The 18,931-nt window shown below is 42.9% G+C and overlaps 1 protein-coding gene across 3 annotated transcripts in view; it reads left to right on the plus strand.

The window, feature by feature from the left end:
- The first annotated feature begins 3,505 nt into the window (after positions 1–3,505).
- Positions 3,506–18,931, plus strand: part of ADAM12 (ADAM metallopeptidase domain 12) — a 308,214-nt gene continuing 292,788 nt past the window's right edge. For 2 of the 3 annotated variants that reach the window (XM_025188248.3, XM_075935285.2), the window contains exon 1: positions 3,509–3,990. In XM_025188248.3, the coding sequence (XP_025044033.2) occupies positions 3,873–3,990 (118 nt within the window). In that variant the 5' untranslated portion in view covers positions 3,509–3,872. Of the gene's footprint in view, positions 3,991–18,931 lie in introns of all 3 variants that reach the window. The other variant, XR_012905666.2, reaches the window with a different exon arrangement.

The raw sequence follows: 18,931 nt of genomic DNA on the forward strand, positions 1-18,931 counted from the left end.
GGAATATCATTTTAAAAAATTCAAAATATGACTAGACAGGCATTGGCTTACATGGAACAATCTGCAGCAGCAGGGCCTATCTTTGAAATACCCAGGGAGTCTAACAACAGCAATTTGATTTGCCACAGTACCACCACATCCTTTCTTTCATCTAAGGTAGATACATTGAGTTTTATAAAATTGATTGAGAGTCATCAGTGAGAAACCAAGATTTGTTTTGTTTGAAGGTAATGAGCTTTAATGTTTAATGGAAAACTTGTTGTAGACCTTTGGCCAGAACAACATGCACTACGTTTTTGCAAGTTTGCTGCTGTCCTCTATCCAAGAAGTGATTAACAGAGCACTCTGGATTTCTTGGGAAATAAGACCTCCATTAAAATAGATTCACTTTAACCTCCATTAAAATAAACTGAATGGACAGGCATGATCATATTCTCAGTTCACTCATTTGTATACTTTGGAGGGAATGTGGTGGATTCGCATGTGGTTCTCTCTATCCAACATGGTGAAAACAAAAAATAGAGCAAGTGGAGAGTACTTAAATGCATGATGCACATCACAGCATTGAAATGCATTGCCAGCAGCATACAGGAGCATAAAGAGGAGCTGTGTAAAAGGCATTACTTTTTACTTTTGTACCCTATGTTTGGGAAAAAAAAACTTTCAAAGGACTGAAAAGCTATACCTTCTACTGACTTATTGGGGCGCTATCAAAGAACTTTTTGCTTTTTGGACACATGTGGATTGATGTTTTTAACCTTCATTGTGAAGTTATTGGGATACATAAAATAAATCATCCCGTCAAAAAACAAAAACAAAACAGTGATATCCCTGATTGAATTTTTAAAAGGTTGAAATGATCAGAGAGTCAATAAAAACTCCACGAAAGAAGAGCCAGGGGATCAGGAATAATCATAGCATAAAGAAATATAAAGCTACTTGGACAATCTTAACACCCACCTGAAAAGTGTAGTTGTACTTAGATGAGGATATATTGATTCAGAAGTTTTCTGTTTTTAGGATATTTTCCCCAAATACTACTTCATCTTAACAACCCTACATAATAATTCTATAGTAGGGATGGGAAGCCAGACAAGATCTGGCTATTTTGGATTGTGATAACTTGCAAATTCCAAAAATCATTTTCTGTTATTGGGTTAGCTTATTTAGTGTGCTTCATGCTGTATAATACATGGAAATAAAAGACCCAGCCTAAAGTGGTTTATCAAACTGTGTAAGTTGGGATAAGGTATCCACTAATGACATACAATTTAGATAAAGGGCAAGCAAAATACAGCCCATGTGCTGGATCCAGCTTCTTACCATCCCACAGCCCAGCAGGACCTTTGGGAAATGGGTGCTGCCTGGACTGTGTTTGTGGCACAGGCAACAGGTGCAGAGGGGTGCAGAGAGAGCACATGGCCCCTGGAGCCAGCTGCTCTGAGCAGCATGTGGAGGTGTGGCACATGCCTGAGGCTTCTGCTGGTCTGTTAGCTGGGGCTGCCTAAGGTAAACATCTCCTGGCCAGAGCCTGCACTTGGCACCCCAACCCTCTGCACCTTTGCCCCAAGTAACAACTCAAGCCCTATACAACCCTACTCCTGGCACCCATACTCCATCCCAGATCCTGCACCTGAATCCCCACCCCAGAGCACAATCTCATCCTACATCCTGCATCCCCTCCTAAATGCCTCCTCCAGGTCAGAATCCTATCCTGTATACCTTCCCAGACCCTGCACCTGATCCTGCATCCCAATCCACTATCCCAAGTCACAACGCCTTTGTTCACCCAAATTCCCTCCCAGCCTCAACAACTTCTTCTGCACCCCAATCACCTACCCCAAACTTCTGCACAAAATCTCCATCCCAGACCCCCCCCCACCTTCTCCATCAATATCATAGAAGAGTGTGGCCCTTGACCATTTACCAACTTCGTAGAGTGCCCCCTCATATAAAAAATTATTGCCCACCCCTGGTTTAGATACAACTGAAATTTATCCAGATTTCACCTGAACAAAAAAGAAAAATGGACAAAACAAAACTATATTAAAATTGGTGACATTCTATCTGAAACACATCCTTGCTCAACTTTTCAAGTGCTCTCCTTGTCTGTGACTCCTTCAGAGAATTTTTTAATGGGGGTGAGAAGTGCAAATTAAAACTCTGAAAATGAGTGAAACAGAATTCTGCAAGTGTTTTGACATCTTTTTATGGTGATGGGGGAATATCTTAAGTCTGAGGAGACTAAAAGTACTAGTCCAATCCCATTTCTTATCAGACTGTACAAATTTCTCAAACCCAGGTGAAGAAGATGCCCTTCATGGCATAATTACTGTCTTTAAACCCACTAGAACAATGGTGCTCAACCAGGCATATGATGTTCTCTGGGGGCTGTAAGTAGGTTTCAGGTGGTCCACCAGCATTAGAATCAATAGGGCTCGGGGCAGAAAGCCAAAGCTGCCCTGTGAGGGAGTGCAGTCTGAGGCCCATGAGCCTCATGGCTACATCTGCACTACGAGTTTTCTCTGCAAAAAATATGCTTATAAGGGACTCATTAGCATGAGTCACGATCTCATTTGAATATTTTCTGCTGATCTGTTTTTGTGCTGGGATTTTTGTGCAAAAACAAGCAGTGTGGACATTTTCTTTTTGCGCAAAACCCCCATTTTCCGCAAGGTCTGTATACCTCCTTTTTAGGGCATAAGGAAAAAGCAAAAGCCTCTTGCGCAAAAAGTGGCTGCTCATTAATTATGCAAATGAGGCACAGCGATATTCCACACTTTGCCTCATTTGCATATTTATTGGCCAAAATAGCCATGTATGTTTCCAGGAACAGGGTCTTTCTTTCTCCCTTTCCTGGGAATCCATGGGACCCATCAATCACTGTCTGTATGTGTTTCAGTACTGGATTCGGGGTTTGATGGGCATGGAAAACTGTCTCTTTGTTGTTTCTTAGTCAACTGCTGACAGTTTGAAGGAGGATCTTTGTAAAAGACAAACTATTTTGTTTGTTAAATTTTTAAACATTACAAAGTAACAGCCCAGATGATCAGCAGTAACCTACAATAATTACGAAACCAATGAAGAATGTATCTGTTCTTATCACCTTGCTTTCCAGAATAAGACGCCACCATACTATGTGCAACAGAAATCACTAACACGCATACACAATGCAACCCTCCATGAGCTCGGAGAAGCTTAACCCATATCACTTATCATAAGAGGGAGAGCTTTTTAACACATGTACTAATCCCTCCAGCAAAAGAGGGGGAGATTTTAAAGCCAGCAAAACTTAAAATTAATCCCATAGGAGGAAGCCTTCTTTGAACTAAAGGAGAGGTCTGGGAACGGGGATGTCGTTTTTTTCAGGACCACGTCCCCGTGCTCGAGTAACCTCTCCTCAATAGATGAACTGTTGGCGTATGCACGAGGGAAGTGGAGGGCGGTAGGACCCCGCGGAGACGCCGAGGGGGGAGGCAGGAGGACAATAATTTGTTCCATTGTAATGAGAACTGTAAATGTTGGCACGGGGCAGATTTCACAGGCAGGCCTGCCTTCTTTCTCCAACGATCTTTAGTGCCTCCCGCTAGCCAACTCGGACAGGCTGCTCATTTATTGCAACGGTCAACAGATTTTTCTTGCCAAAAAAAAGCCAAACCCCAAACAACTTTTTTTTTTTTGAAAAAAATATATAAAAGCAAAGCCCCGCTCATCAGCAACCCATGCAGGAGCAGGAGGGGTTTGGGAGTTAACTGCATGCAGGAAATCTCTCACATCCTGAATCCCAGCTCTCTCCTCTCTGTTACTGTATATGATGGTGCTAGTCTCCAGCCCCAGCTGATGAAAGTTTGTCTCTTGCAGGCTGGGCTAAGATGTCAAAGCGTCTCCATGCAGAGCACCGGCGCTTCCCTCTTCCTCACCCCCCAGCCCAGATATTTTCGCTGCTGCTGAGCCTGGGCTGGCTCTTTATAGCATCAGCCAGGGCGCAAGGTAAGTGGACGGTGCTTTTCTATACAGCCGCACACATTGCAAGGGGCACGAAGCAGCACAGGGCCAAGTGTGGAGCCCGCGCCGACGCGGTGAGGAGCAGTTTCCCTTGGCATTGCCCCACCACCCTGGGGCTTTTGCATAGTTGTATTTCTCACCCCCCCCCCAACCCCCGCCTCTCCTTACTGCTTTGCAAACGTTGCAGCCTTCCCCTCCCAGTTCCCATCCCCTCCCGTCCGCTCTGCAAATCCAGCTCCTCCCTGCGAGCTGCAGCCGCCTCGCGTTCTCCAGGCTCCCCGGCTCCCTTTTCCTCCGCTGCTGTGTTTGCGTGTGAGGGGGAGTTCGCTAGTCCAAGCTGCGCCGGCTGCTTGTGGCAGCCCAGCGAGCTCGGGCTGGAGGATTCCTGCTGCTTTGCTGCAGCGCCCGCTCTCCGGGCGTCAGGCACCCGGGTTTGTATTGTCCTGACGCCTCTCCTGCCCCACCCCCCTCCTGGCAGTGTGGCCGGCGAGACTTTGACATGCAGAGGACCCCGGGAAGAGCCCCCCACCCCACCCCTCACACACACGCCGTGCCAAAAAGTGAATCTACCGGGAGACCGAGTTCTGTCTTTGCTTTCAAGGGTTGCCTTGACAAACTCTAGCCGCTCCTTAAACAAACCAGACCTAGTCTCACCTAGCTGGGGGCCGGGGGAGATCTTTAGAAAAAGCCTCTCTCTTATTTTTGGGACTGACAGGTTTGCTATGTGACAATACCGATTCCACTCGAGATTACTTTGAAATCTCATCTCGTTTAAATTGCTCTAGTATCTTGAAATACAGACCTGCAAAAATTAGCTCAAGGAGAGTGAATGTAGTCACACCATAGTCTCTTTCTTTTGGGTCCTTTTCCACTATGTAGGGAAACTTCAAACTTTCCATCCTCCCGCTTAAGCCTGTTCCTATGGGTTATTTGCCTGGTTTCTGTTTATTTTATAATGAGCCCTCACATAGTTAGTGTTCAGTTAAGGATTTAAAAGAACTTTTTATGGAAACTTTAGCCGTACAACATCCCAAATGAGTTAAGTAAGAATTATGTAGTGAAGGACAAACAATCTTTAATGAGTAATATATTCAGAATACTTTGGTTCTCTATTTATTAATTTTCTGCACTTAAATTGGTAGGGGAATGGATTCTTCACTTAAAATCAGTTGTGACTTCAGCTATTAATGCTGTGTCTGTAGAATCAGTGGAGGACAGTTCCACCTGAATATCTGAAAGTGGTTATTTATGCTTTGCTGGTTAGTTTCCTGGGTCATGTGGTATTGTTTCTGGTCTCTGAATGGATAATTTCTGTAAGTAACCACCAACAGTAAGAATTTTGAATTGCATGTTACTGTAGAATTTGAAATCTGAACTGTTGGTCAGCTGTGATTCATAATCCACTTTAGATTACTATTTGGCTAGTTCAGGCTTCACATCTGTTTTTTTCCTCATTAGTGAAAGCTTTTATTTTCTAGCTAGAATATTTATGCTAAGTGAACACAGAATTTATTTAAATATTTGAATAAATATTTGCTTAAAAGGTTTAAAGTATTGGCTTAGTTCTTATGCACATGTCACAGATATCCTTGGAGTCATCTTGTCCCCAATTCACTGAATCCTGGTTCCCACTAGGGAGTTGTTTTGAAAGAACTGGCTAGTTATTCTGAAATTTTTACTCTTGCTTTTCTCAGGGAATAACGCTTATTTAAAAATTATTATTTTCAAAATAGCATTAGTGTGGACACTCCGCTGCTGCTATTTTGAAATAACTATTCCCTAGTGCTTCCTGGAGCTCTATGTCAAGGTGGTGCATCCACAACAGAGGCTTCCTTGTGGTGTGGATATGCTATTTCAATTTTTTTATTCTGGGAGTTAATAAATCAATTTTCGTTATTTCAAAATAATTTTCTAGTGTAGCCATGCCTCATTGAGTTAGTGGCAGAGTTTGGAATCAAACCCAGAAGGCTGACTCTGTTCCCTGTTTAACTAGTTGCTGATACTATGTAATTTATGAGAGGTTTTTTTTTAATTGCATAAATACATAGCACAACAATGAAAGAAGCACCTGTTTCTTCAGACCTGCATGTGACTACAGTTCCAATTTGAAATTTAGCTTTTGTAGTCTCTAAATGTATGCATTTATACTAGGTTGATGGCTTTGCCTTTGCTAGGCAAAATAAAGATATGTTATTTTATGAGGATTGACCCACATTAGTTAATGTGTTAAGAAAACATGCCTTTATCCACACAGTTAACAAAGGTTAACCCATGTTAGTTAACATCTTTTCCTAGTGAAGATAGAACCATAAGTCCAGCATAAATAGAGCTTCATGATCCACTTCATTGGAGAACACACATATTCTATGTAATTATATATAAGGGAACTGGGGTCACTATTTTAGCCAGCTGACATCTGATAGTGAGCTAGGAAGACACCAACTGGTCACTGTCAACTGGCAGTATACAAATACATCAGATGTGAGAACTAAGGCCCTAATTCTTGTGTTCAGCTGATCTCTCTGTTGTCCCAAGGGACAATAATGCATATGAATTTGTGAGATTAAGAGCATGTCTAGAGCATACATTGTGTTGCATCTGGGCTGAAAACTTGCTTTGCAGGGTTCATAATATAACCTGCTTGATTTTGGTATTTTGAGGAGGGAACGATTGATATATCTGGGATATTAAACCATATATAGTGGTTTCTGTGCCAGTGGTACTTCACATGGACATTTTATGAGACTTTAAGTGCCTAAAAATTTATACAATGAAAGTTATGTCTCTGAGAGTTTAAGAATATGGATGAATAGCAATAAAGTAAAACTTCTCTTAAACATCTGTGAAGAGCCACTTATTGGATTTGGCTCTTTCCTTGTAGCTTCCCAATTCCAATCCTAACCCTTCTATTTTAATAACCATTCTTACAATTTCCAGTCTCTTACAGCTGCTGTTTTCATGTGTCCTTCTCCCACTTCTACCCCCAATCACATTTTATCATACGTTCTCTTCTTTCTTAAATCTTGTCCTCTTCTGTGTTGATAACTTTGGATGAAATTTATCCTTTCTCTTGGTCCTTAGCATGGGAACTGGATTTTGTCCTTAAACCTGAAAAATTACACACTGTTACCCTATTGTTATATTATTCAGTCTAGAGTCTTTTTGGAGTCAGTAGAGAAACGCCTTTAGAGTGAGCCTTGCTTGATTCCCATGTGACCTAAAAGTTTTTAGTGTCTTTTTCTGAAACTCTTGTTGAGTTTGAGGAGGGATAAGCTTGAACACTGTACAACCACTTGAGTCTTGTCTACACTATGGAGAAAATTGATGCTGCCACAGTCCATCATCCAGGGTTTGAATTAGCATAGAGGTGGGGAACCTTTTTTGTGTCACAGGCCACTGACCTACAATAAAATCAGTCAGGGGGCTGCACACAAGTGAAAAGAAAACCCTCACTGATTTGGCCCCTGACTGAGAAGCTGAAAAACACTTCTCACATTCCCCTCATACACCAGAGCCTTGAGGGGCCCAGGCGAGTAGATTTTGTGTGCCCAGGGATGGCGTGGGACTGGAGCACCAGCACAGGCTCCCCAATGCTGGGACGGAGCGTGGAGTCCTGAGCCTCAGGGGCCTGATACAAGGAAGCTCAGGGCTGCATCCTGCCCCCAGGCCTTAGGTGCCACACCCCGAAGTAGCAGGTCTGGTGAAGACCTGCTAATTCGAACTGGGAGGATACTCCCATCAGCACCAGTAGTCCTGCTCCTCATGAGGAGTAAGGGACATCAACAAGAGCATATGCTCCTGTTGACCTCCTGCTGTGTGGATGGCGCCAACACGTGATTTAAGATACTTCAACTCCTGCAACATAATTAACGTAGCTTGGAATTGTGTATCTCAAGTCTACTTTCCCCTTTAGTCTAAGCCTGGCCTGGCTGATTTGACTGTTGGCCAAACTGACTTTCCTACAGATATCTTGGCCACCCTGGATAAGATCTTTAACTGGTGTACACAGGCTCGGCTCCCTGATCTTTAATGGAACTTTGCCATCTTACACCAGCTCAGGATGTTTTCCTTTCTGTCCCTGTCCTGAAAATGCTCTGTTCCAACTGATCTGGTTTGTTTCCTCTACTTACAGGGGAGATAGCCAATTTGTTTGTTTTGTCAAGTTTCTGATCTCCCTTTTTCCCTGAAGGTTGTTGGAAAGGTTGCTACCTCGCTATAAGGAACAACTTCTAACTAATGATCTATCGCATACATTTCAGACTCCTTGTCATCCTGCTCACAGCGCTGAGACTGCCTCAGTGGCAGTTCTCTAATGATCTGTGAGTGACTGCAACAGATCAGGGTTATGTTTATCTGTTATTCCTACTGAAGCTGTCAGCTGGAGTTGACACATCATTGATCACAAAATTCTGTTTAAAAAGTCTGAATTCCTGTAATAGTTTATTTGGCTCTTCACCAGCCTGGTTCAGTTCTCACATTTCCTAATCCTGACAGTTTTATCACTAGTGGCCCTTATACTTCTAACATATCTCAAATTGCCAGTGCAAATTGTCCCTGGAGTTTGCCAGGGTTTCATTTTATTCAGTATTTGTGTGCTCCCTTTTGGGCAGTATCGTTTGTATTAAAGGACTTCCTTGCAACATGCAAATTGACAAAAGTGAGGTCTATTTTTCAAGCAGTGTGTCGCTTTCAATCCCTTGCTAGTTCATAGCCAGTAGGGGCAATGGAGCAGTGTGCATGTTCTGTATCTATGACAAACCTTGGGTTTTTTGTTGTTATTGCCAAGCCTTGAATCTGAGAATCTGTTAGAGCCTGTGTCCCTTAAGGACCAACAGGATGATTTTGTTCTTGGCTTTTTAGAAAAAGGGCGTCAAACTTCAAAATGCCATTTCTAGGGGGTGCTTTTAGTTTAGATTTGAAATATTCTAATGCTTGCAAGGTCTTGCTGCATTACGTGGACAAGATTTCTTTGTTGCTCTCATGCAACAACCACTTCTGTTCATAAGGTCTGATTCTCTCCTTGGTATTCATATTGGAGGGATTTCTTGTGTGCTCCGATTCCTTTATCTATTTTCGTTTTTTTCTTATTCTGTTTTTGCTTTTTACCAAAAGCCTACCTCAAATATTGGGATTTTTTTTAAGTTTTACATTCAGCTGTATGTAAACATATACATTATATATAGAAGTTTATCATTTTTATGTCATATTTGATATCTCTAAAAATACAGGTTGGATCTCTCTGGTCCGGAAAGCTCAGGACCTGACCAGTCCCGAATGAGGGAATTTGCCAGACCAGGGGAGGTCCCCTGCTTACCAGACCCCCAGCCCACCTCCCCTCCCCCCTGCTGGCCTAACCACGGCCCTAGACTGCCATGTTGCTGCGGCCCTGGCAGCCTGGACTGCCCCATCGCTGACCCCTCTACTGGGGCTGCCACAGCTGCCACATCCTCAGCCCCGCCTCTTCTGCCAGGGCTGCTGTGGCTGCTGCATCCCCAGCCCTGCTACTGGGGCTGCCATGGCCCTGGCTGTGCTATCGGTCCCAGGCCCAGTGCCACCGGTCTCCGAGCCACCAGTCCCCTTGCTCTGGGGCTCCCACCCAGGACTTCGTGGTCCAGGAATATCCGTGGTCCTGCTGGATCACGGATGTTGCCAGATGAGGGAGTCACGTGTTTTTTGGAAGTTCAACCAGTAATATTAAAAGGGACCTCGATCACAAAAAATCTCTAAGTAGGGTCTGAATTGTGCCTGATAGGCAGAAACTTTCATTTGGGTACTAGCGAGTCTCCAACAGAAGCTCCAGGAGAATTGGATCAAAATCGCAACCTTCTGAATTCATTGAGAGTGTTGCTATTGACTTCAATGGATATTGAACAACAGGTTGGACTTCCCTGGTCCAGCACCCTCAGCATCTGACCAGTCCTGAATGAGGGATTTTGATGGACAGGGATTTTGGCCAGGCAGCCATGCGCTGGGTCTCCCAGCCCCTCTGGTTAAACCCTAGAATGCTAATTAGCTTCTAGTTTATGTGTCAAATGGCTGTTATTAATTACATTAACTTTTGTTTTAAGCAGAGATGTAAAAATATGTTTAAAAAGGTAACTGTAATTGCTAAAAATCATATTGGTTACGTGGGCTTATTTAAGCTTTATACTGCAGAGCCTACAGTGAAGCCTCCCTGGGTGCAGGACCAGCAGCAGCCCTGACCCGTCTCCCAGGGAGGCGGCTTCGCTGTGGGCTCTGCAACTGGCTCCCAGAGAGCCAGCATGTAATCTGCGGCAGGGAAGGTGGAGACAGCCAGGCCTACCATGGACGAGAGCTGCTCCATTGGGCCCCATGGAATTAGAGCAGCTCCCTGCCCAGGTTGGGTGGAGAGCTGCTCCAGCCCTACTGGGTAATTGGAACCAGTAAGCATCATCCATGAAGGGTGAAGCTTACTGGTTAGCCTTTTACATCCCTAGTTTAAAGGACTACAGGGAATTAGAAAAATGCTGTTGTCTCTCAGAAGAATCCAAATCTCTTGGTCACAGTTTTAACCCAGATTACATTTAGAAAAACTAACCAGGGATCTTCAGCTGCAAAATTTCCTGCATATAACAATCTGGTGACGTTTGTAATTGTGATCCTTTATACATCTGTCCCTATCATAAGCACAAACAAAATACCTTTCTTCTCTGCAATAGCTGCATTTCATAGTGACAAAAGTTCAAGATAACTTCCAAGAGTTCTAATGCCAATTTTAATAGTTAACTCTCCTGATGGCCATTGGAAGGTTCTAAAGCTTGTGATCATCTTGTGTGGTAGGCCAGCTGATAATCATTCTTTGTGGAGACTTGGGCCTTGTGTAGTTCAAACTTAAATTGAATTTGAGGCCAGGATGTTTGGATGAAATACTATATCCTGTGTCATGCAAGACATTAGATGAGATGGTGACAGTTGTTCTTTCTGCCAGAGATGTAGTGAGGGGAAAGCGGGGGGCAGGGGACACAGTTGCCCCTGGGCGCCACGCTAGGGGAGTGCCAGGCTGGGCTGTGGTGAGGGGGGAGAAGGAGGTGCGGAGCGCTGGGCTCACCTGGGCTGCAGGAGGAAGGAGGTGCCGGGAACCTGGCGCTGGACTCAAGGGAAGGGAGGGAAGGGCAGGGAATTAATGCTGGCAAGGGCGGATATAGGGCAGGGCGAGCGCCGTGGCAAAGGGGGACCCTGCGAAATTGTGCTGCCCTGGGCCCCGCAAAATGGTCATCTGCCCCTGAGTGCTGGGCTCAGCATGTCTGTGCAGTTTGGGGGGAGGTGCAGGGAAACGGATCTCAGCGGGGCTGCGGGAGTGGGGAAGTGCAGGGGCCTGGGCTGGGTTGCAGAGGTGGGGCGGAGGTTACTCCCGGGAACCAGGGTTAGACCTAAGGTGAAGGAGGGGCAGGAAATTAGAGCTGGGCTCAGCAGTTTTGTGGGGTTTTGGGGGAGGTGCAGAGAAACGGGGCTCAGCTGTGCTGTGGGGGGCAGGCATGCAGGGAACCAGTGCAGGGCTCAACTGGGCTGAGGTGGATGGGGGAAGGCATAGGGAACTGAAGGGCATCTCAGCTAGGCTGTAAGGGGCTGCAGGGAACTGGGGCTGCACTCCCTTGGATTGTGGGGGATGGTTTGGGAGGAGGTGCAGGGAATCAGCGAGGGTGGGTAGCTCAGTTGGGTTGCAGGCGAGGGAGGTGCAAAGAAGCCTAGTGGGGAGGGGGGGGAACCAGGAGCCCTGAAATGACCTCCCCTGGTCCAAAAAATCCCTGATCTGGGACCAGTCCAGAGGGTGCCAGACCAGGGAGGTCCAACTCCTACTCAAGTCCCCTCCTTGCACCCTCGCTCCTAGCCAGATATACTACCCCCAATCTGGTCCTGCTCCCTCCCCCTGGCCAGACACCCTACATCCAGCCTGCTTCTGCACCCTACCAACTACCCAGACCTTGTCCCCTTCCGCCCCCACCTCCCTCCCAGATCCTGTCTCTATCCCGCTCATTGGCAGCCCTCTCTCACACACTGCATCCCTTATTTTTGTCCCGACTTTAGAACCTCAGGGGTCCATAAAATTCATAAGAAAAGCAAAACTAGCCTATGGAAAGCCCTGAACCTCAGTCCTGCCTGTCCCTTCCCCTAGCCCCTTGGGGCTGGAATGCCAGAGGAGTGAGGTGTCTCAGTTGGGGCCACCTAAGTGAGGGTTGGGGTTTTGGGAGGAGTGTTTTTGTTTCTCACTTGTGTGGTTCCCATCTGATTTTTATGTGGATCAGTGGCCCCTGATCCAAAAAAGGTTGCCTACCCTTGCCATAAGTAAAGAAAGCATTGAGACCTTTTGTATTGGACATAAATTAATATTTTACTTCATTTAAAATGAAGTTTGATGAACGAACATGAGAAAGTTAACATTTACTCTGTTTAATAATTGAAATTAAACCTTTCTCTCCAGCTGCAGCACTAGCAAAATGGCTTGGGCATAATTGTGTAATTTAAGGTGGGTTTCCATTAGCAACTGGCCGTCTGCAGAAAGTTTTATATTGAGTCATGTGGTCCACGGGCCAAAAAGCTTGAGAACCACTGGAATAGAGGCACCCCTGGACTCTGCCCCCAAGAGACTGCTGCAGGCTCCCTTCTGCTCCACAAGAGCCCAGAGAGAGATAAGGTCTGTTACCAAGTGGTAAATCACCATGTTGCTCCAGTGTGGATGATGGACAGACTCTTTGTGAGTCTTCCTCATCCAAGAAGTCGATTTAAACAGCATGGTAAGATGCTACATTAAAACATTTGGTATGTCCACCGAGAGGCAGGACGTTTTGTCTCTCTTCAGAGAGAGTTGTCATGACTTGTGTCTCTGGGTGAAAAAGACCCTTTGTGAGCTCTGTGAAGAGGTGCGATGTTTTGACTTCCAGATTCAAGGGATTTGTTCTTCTGTCTTTGGGATGAAAGTTGCTTTGACCTGAATGGAGTTAGCAGTGACAACGCATTTCTGTGTTATTCTGACACAAAGTGAAACCTGTGCTGAAGACCCCACATGCAGTGAGAGAAAACACTGCTGTCAGAAAAAGTAAATTCAAAGTCTCTCCAATTTTCTTCAAAGATCACCTCTACCAGGCAGTGGGGCTTTTACTGATTGGTCCTTTATATGTTTGAAGGGTGACTAAATGTTATCTGGATCTTTTGGGGTCATATCAACAGATTGTTTTGGGCTCAATCCTAGATTAAAATTTAAATTGTATTAGGCCCTTTGTAAGCAGGTTGGGAAGTGGTCTCATTTGTCAAGTATTATTCGGTATTATTTACATAATATACACATTGCCATTTTGGTATTGACATAGACATTTCTCAGTACCTTTACATATAAAATAGCCCAGCCCCATTGACCTCCATGGGCAATGTACCTAGTAAGGAGTGATGGGGAGACGATGAAGTTGTTTAAACAAATATGTTGCAATTGTAGAAAAAAAATTGTGTCTGAAAACTGTAGGTACTGGGGGTACTTATAATTTTTTTAAGTGATATTTTATTTTAAAAAAAGGTTGAGAAACACTGCTCTAAACCATTCCTTTTGGCCTCCCTGTTTCCTTTATCCTTTGACAAGTTGGACATGAAGCAGTTTTGGTAAAAAATATATCAGACATGTGCATGCAGTGCCCACTCGATCTCAGCTGGTGCTGGATAATCAGAGCCTCAATTTAAAATAGTTGGCACTACCAAGGTGATCAATCCTCCCATGTTTTGTTGTGGATTTTCCAAAGAAAATGCTGGTGTTTTCTATAGGTCACCCACATCTCTCAGTCATAGCAGAGACTTGGGATTAAACATGGCTTTCTCAACTAAAACTCTTACACATGTTTGGACGTTGTGATTGTGAATACCTGGTGAGGCAGTCTGCCAAAGGCAAGGCTGGCCTTGAATCTTGATATCAATGGCTTCAGTTGAATGGCTTGTGTGAAATTTGGAAGAGCAGCTCAGAGAGACCTCTCTCTCCTTTACTTAAGGATAAAATCTCACAGCAGCCTGAAGGAAAAAGTCCTCATGGCAGACTGAAAGCCTCGCTATCCTCAGTCTTAGGCTATTTATTGCTTCAAGAAAGCGAGGGCGGTTCTCGTGTTGTGTGTTAGTTTTATTTGAAAGTTTTTTTTCTGAGTGTTATTTTAACAGGTAAGTTAATCTCTTATGTTCACTGACGTAGCAAAGAAGGTGTGTGTATGTGTGTGGGGAGGGTAATTGCCTTTCTGCTCCCCCTATCATACCTCTGCTCGCCTGCTCCTCCTCTATCCAGCACCACCTGCTGAAGCCTCCTTCCTGCCTCTGCACCCCCAGCCCAACCTTCTTCCCTCTTCAACAGTGGGATAATGCCCACCCCAAACTGGAGGGGGTGGGGGAAGACACGGTACAAGCTACCCCGCCCCTGTCGGGCTCAGCTGTGCCCCAGGTTCAGGGTCCTGTCACGTGGTGGCAGGTTGTGGTGGGGGGCGCAAATTTTGCTTTTGCCCCCGGCGCATAACACCCTTGCTACGCCTCTGCTTTCTGCCTTTAAAAATCTATGATTCTACATGGGTTTGTACCTGTTCTGTATTGGTGCAAACCCCTAGTGTAAATATAATTTACACTAGCGTAGCATAAAACAATATTACTGTAGGACAGGAAAGAACCTCAAAGTCATCTAGTCCTTTCCCCCTTCCTTGCCAGACATATTTAATCCTAATTAGGACCAGGGCATGAATTCTTCAGGTGCATAAGATGCAACAATATAAATCGTTGTCCAGGTGGAAAGTATTAATTGATCCTGTCCATGTGGCAAGTTTCTCTAAATTAGTCACAGGTTTAAAAAGTTGTTTGTGTTTTCCTCTCTCATGGGTTTCTGTTTAATTAAAGGGATCTGTTTTAATGTTTTTACTCAATCTTATGAGATCTTTATGACCTAGTAACTAAAGTCATTGGTCAGATAAGATTTTCTTTACTAGATTTTTTTTTTTTTACCTTCAGTTATCTACCCATTCACTAGATGTAGTTAACAACTGTAGAGGCTAGTCTGCCATTCTAGAAACTTCTCTACTAGATAACAAATGCTTGTAGTTTACTCTTTATTGATCCGGGGATAAACCACAACTGTTTGGGCAGTATCTAGACTAGGTTATGCAAAGTTGCTAACTCTTAGTGAAGTAACTTGAGGTAAAAATTATAGTACAGATACACCCTAAGGTAACTCAAATTTTATTTTACTTTACACAGTTTTAATTTTAGTAGCAATTTCTTTTTTATTGTCAAACAAATGTAAGAAATAATTATACTTACCTGGCAAAATGGTTTGCCCCTACAGAATCAATTGCTGGTACTTTCAGGATCAGAGTCCTCAGGACTCTGGGAAAGAGATTACAGATCACTTTGAGACTCATTACAGTAGATGTCTGCGTAATAATATAGCATAAGGAAGCCATTTATTTGGCTGAGAGCATTTGTCACTGGAATAAATGTTATCGTGAGACTTGAGTCCTGAAGTTCTGATTCTTACTCTGCAATTGCCTTGTTTTGTGACCTTACCTAAGTCACTTAGCTTTTGCCTCAGCTTGTCATTTGTGAAATGGGCAAAATTATACTTATCATAGAGGACTGTTGTCAGAAGAAATGTATCTAATGTTTACACATTACTTTGAAAACACACTGCTATCTAAAGTGAAATACTAGTGTCCAAGGTTCAGTGAGTGACTTAACAACTTCTGAATCTAGTCTGTAAAAGCTGGGCCCACTGTTCCACATAAAATCTTTAAGCAAAATTGACCAGTGCTCAAGGTAATTCAAAAGCCAAAAATGCACAAAAATGACTTAATTTAAGTTGCCTCCCTGGTTTGGAACTTGAATAAATATGAAAGAACTGTGGTTTGATTTTTGCTTGTTTGCCCATCCAAAAGTTCAGCATCATGAACCCATAGATTGGATAAATGCATTCTTTCTTGAACCAAATATATGATCTAATATGGTAACAATGGAACATTTCATGGCCTGTTAACCATGCTGGCTATTATACAATGAGGCATACAAAAGCTGGATGCAGAACTTGGCAAAAAAAGGGCCCTCAGATAGTTTATTCCGCAAAATATTTGTTAACAGTTAACATTTGTCATTGTTAAAAGTATGTTGTAGTTGTAAGTATGCATTAAGGGAAAAGGTCTTTTCTGACAAAATGGTAGCAGTTTGCTATTTTCTATGTGTTTTTACAGTTTCTTGTTATGCTATAGAGAACAGCTGATGGGGTCTGTGAGGGAAGGGGGTGGGGAGAGAAAGCTCACGTGGCAGCTTATCCATGAAAGAAGTGTGGTCTTGAGTATTCATTAATTTCTTAGTGTGCCTAACTCTGTGGTACTTTTGCTAGTTCATTAAATATGAGCATGGTGCATGTATTATTTATTTAGGGTCTCAATTTTGTCATTGGTTTTATCCATTAAAACTGCTAACACTGCACATCCATTCATCCATCCATCCAAAGATATCTTAAAAGTCCAATCACCAGACTTGGGTAAATGCTTCCCCCTCAAAAAAAATTCTCTTTAACATTTACTTGAATTAATGCTGAAATGTGCTTCAGCCATTTTTCTCTCCTTTCGGTGTGCTTTCTGGGAACAGTGGAGCACGTGATTTTCATGCACACGAATGTATGTGAGAAACACATCTGAAGCTCACACTAAGTATTCCTCACTGCTAGTGGTATATGGATTAGAATGCTGCCTGTTACAGAGGAGGTCAAGGTTCACTTCATCCCTCAACAGCGGGGGAAGAGGGTAGTATCCTTCAGGGAAAATCTCACTGAGATTTCCTCCCTGTTAGTATTTTTCTGGTGTTTTGTTTTGTTTTGTTGGATGGGACAATCTGGGACCAGCCCCTGTGTCAAATCCTGTTTTTTAACTCTGTTTTCTCTAAGATCCCATATGCTGCTTTCTTTGCAGGCCTCCTTGGTTTTGAATCTTGTACTTCAGATTCATCTGAGAGAGACTGAACTCCAGGAGGTGGAGCTCTTAATTCTTCCATGTAATGGGAAGCACTGCACACGTGGAACACTTTACAAACAATAACTCGGTTTACTGAACATATTCTATTTCAAACTCTTTATAGTCTTTCCCTCTCACTCAATTCTGAAATGCTCAATCCAGAAAGAACCAGAATTCTGTTCTTTCACTGATCTTGATTCAGAATTCCTTTGTCAATCACAACCATGTTGCAAACAGGAATGGGCAACAGTTTCCATGCGTGTATTTGTGTGTTTTCTCACTATACAAGGAAACTAAGCATAGTTCTTATTTGAACTATTACACCACTGACTCCAAGCAAATAAATGACAAAATGTTATTCTCAAAACCTCATTTGTCACAATTAATTGTGATGAACAGACAGGATATTGAAATATACAAGACTTTTTCTGTTTGAGTGCAGTAGAATAGGATTTTTGTGCATTTCAGTATCCATTCTTCATACTTACATTACTTTTGTTTTAATCACTGCAAACACTCCTGTTTGCTTTATTTAATTGAACGACTAATTGTATAAGGTGAACATTGTTTTGTCTGAGAACAAAGAAGAGAATCAGTGCACTGTACTGACATTCAACTGAAATATTAGCGTTTGTAATTGTCCTGGCTTTACTATACAGCCATCTAGCAGAGAGCCAAAATTTGAATTTTAGCCATATTAAGGATTTGAGGAAAAAAATAGACTTTCTGGAATCAGAACAGTAGGGTGATCAAAAGTTATTGTTAAAGTTGTTTACATGTGAGGGCTGTCAACTTCAATAGTTCCTTTTAATTGTCTTTAATTTTGGGGGCATGTATTAACTTCGAAAAAGTCTCATGTAGTCTAGTGCAATAAAGATTACTTTGTAGTTTAACAATGACATGATATGAGAACTGAAAAGTTATATAGCTATTACACCAATATATAAACCATGTGTGTTAGAAAGACAAGTTCAGTTTTGAAATATTTGACTTAAGTATGCTTTTCACTTTCAATCTGTGCCAAACATGTGCTTGAATGACTGATGGAGTCATATGGTTCCCTGAATAAAGCACTTTATTGTGCACAGACTTAGAGCCTTCCAACTGTTGTATTACAGAAGCTGGGAGATTAAGATGATCCAACGTCTTAGGAGGCACGTTCCACAATGAACATTTTATTTTTCTGGAAAGGTATTTCCCCCGTCTTTTAAACTGTCATTGGTTTGTTCAGCTGGCCAGTCCAGTGACACTGACCACACTGCTCTTCAGCTTAGAAGAATAGCAAGTACTTATAAGCTTTCATTTCCATATTCATGCTAATTTTTTGAACACATGACATTTTACACAAAATGTATGGGACTGTGTTGGGGTGCTTTTCTCTTTTCCAGACTATGTCATTGGCAAAAGTTAAATTTAGGAAGCGCGAGTGGTAACAGGAAATATTTCTTAGAATTAGAAAAACTGAAATATGGATGGTAATGTTTTAAATGCTGCATTTGTTAAAGAGTTAACTCATATTTCTCATCCAAGCAGTCAAATCTCATGAAACTGAGCGGTGTGAAAGATCAAGTGGACATGCTACAAAACCATACGCAGATTAGTTCAAAGTTGGCAGACCTGTCAAGTTAGAGAGAGGATCTTTTTTGATTAGAAGCAGAAGGAACAGAAAATTAAATTCAAAAGTGCATGGAGTCCATCTCTCTGCTGATTGTCCTGAGGCTTATCAGAGGTCTTTGACTTTTTTTCCCCCCATTTTTATTCCAAAGTGATTAGTTTGCAGGGGAAAGGAAAGAAGACAAGATTGATGCACAAGACAATTTACAAAATTGTTTCTCAGAAGGTGCTGATACTCAAATGCCTTAGGGGAGGAGAAAGAGAATTTTACAAATCAATACAGTTCTGTGTGTGGTAGATTTTTTTAAATGTGTCTGAATACTGCTAATAGGGTA

The sequence above is a fragment of the Pelodiscus sinensis genome, chromosome 8, assembly GCF_052426305.1.
Source record: "Pelodiscus sinensis isolate ZL-2025 chromosome 8, ASM5242630v1, whole genome shotgun sequence".
NCBI classification, from domain to species: domain Eukaryota; kingdom Metazoa; phylum Chordata; order Testudines; family Trionychidae; genus Pelodiscus; species Pelodiscus sinensis.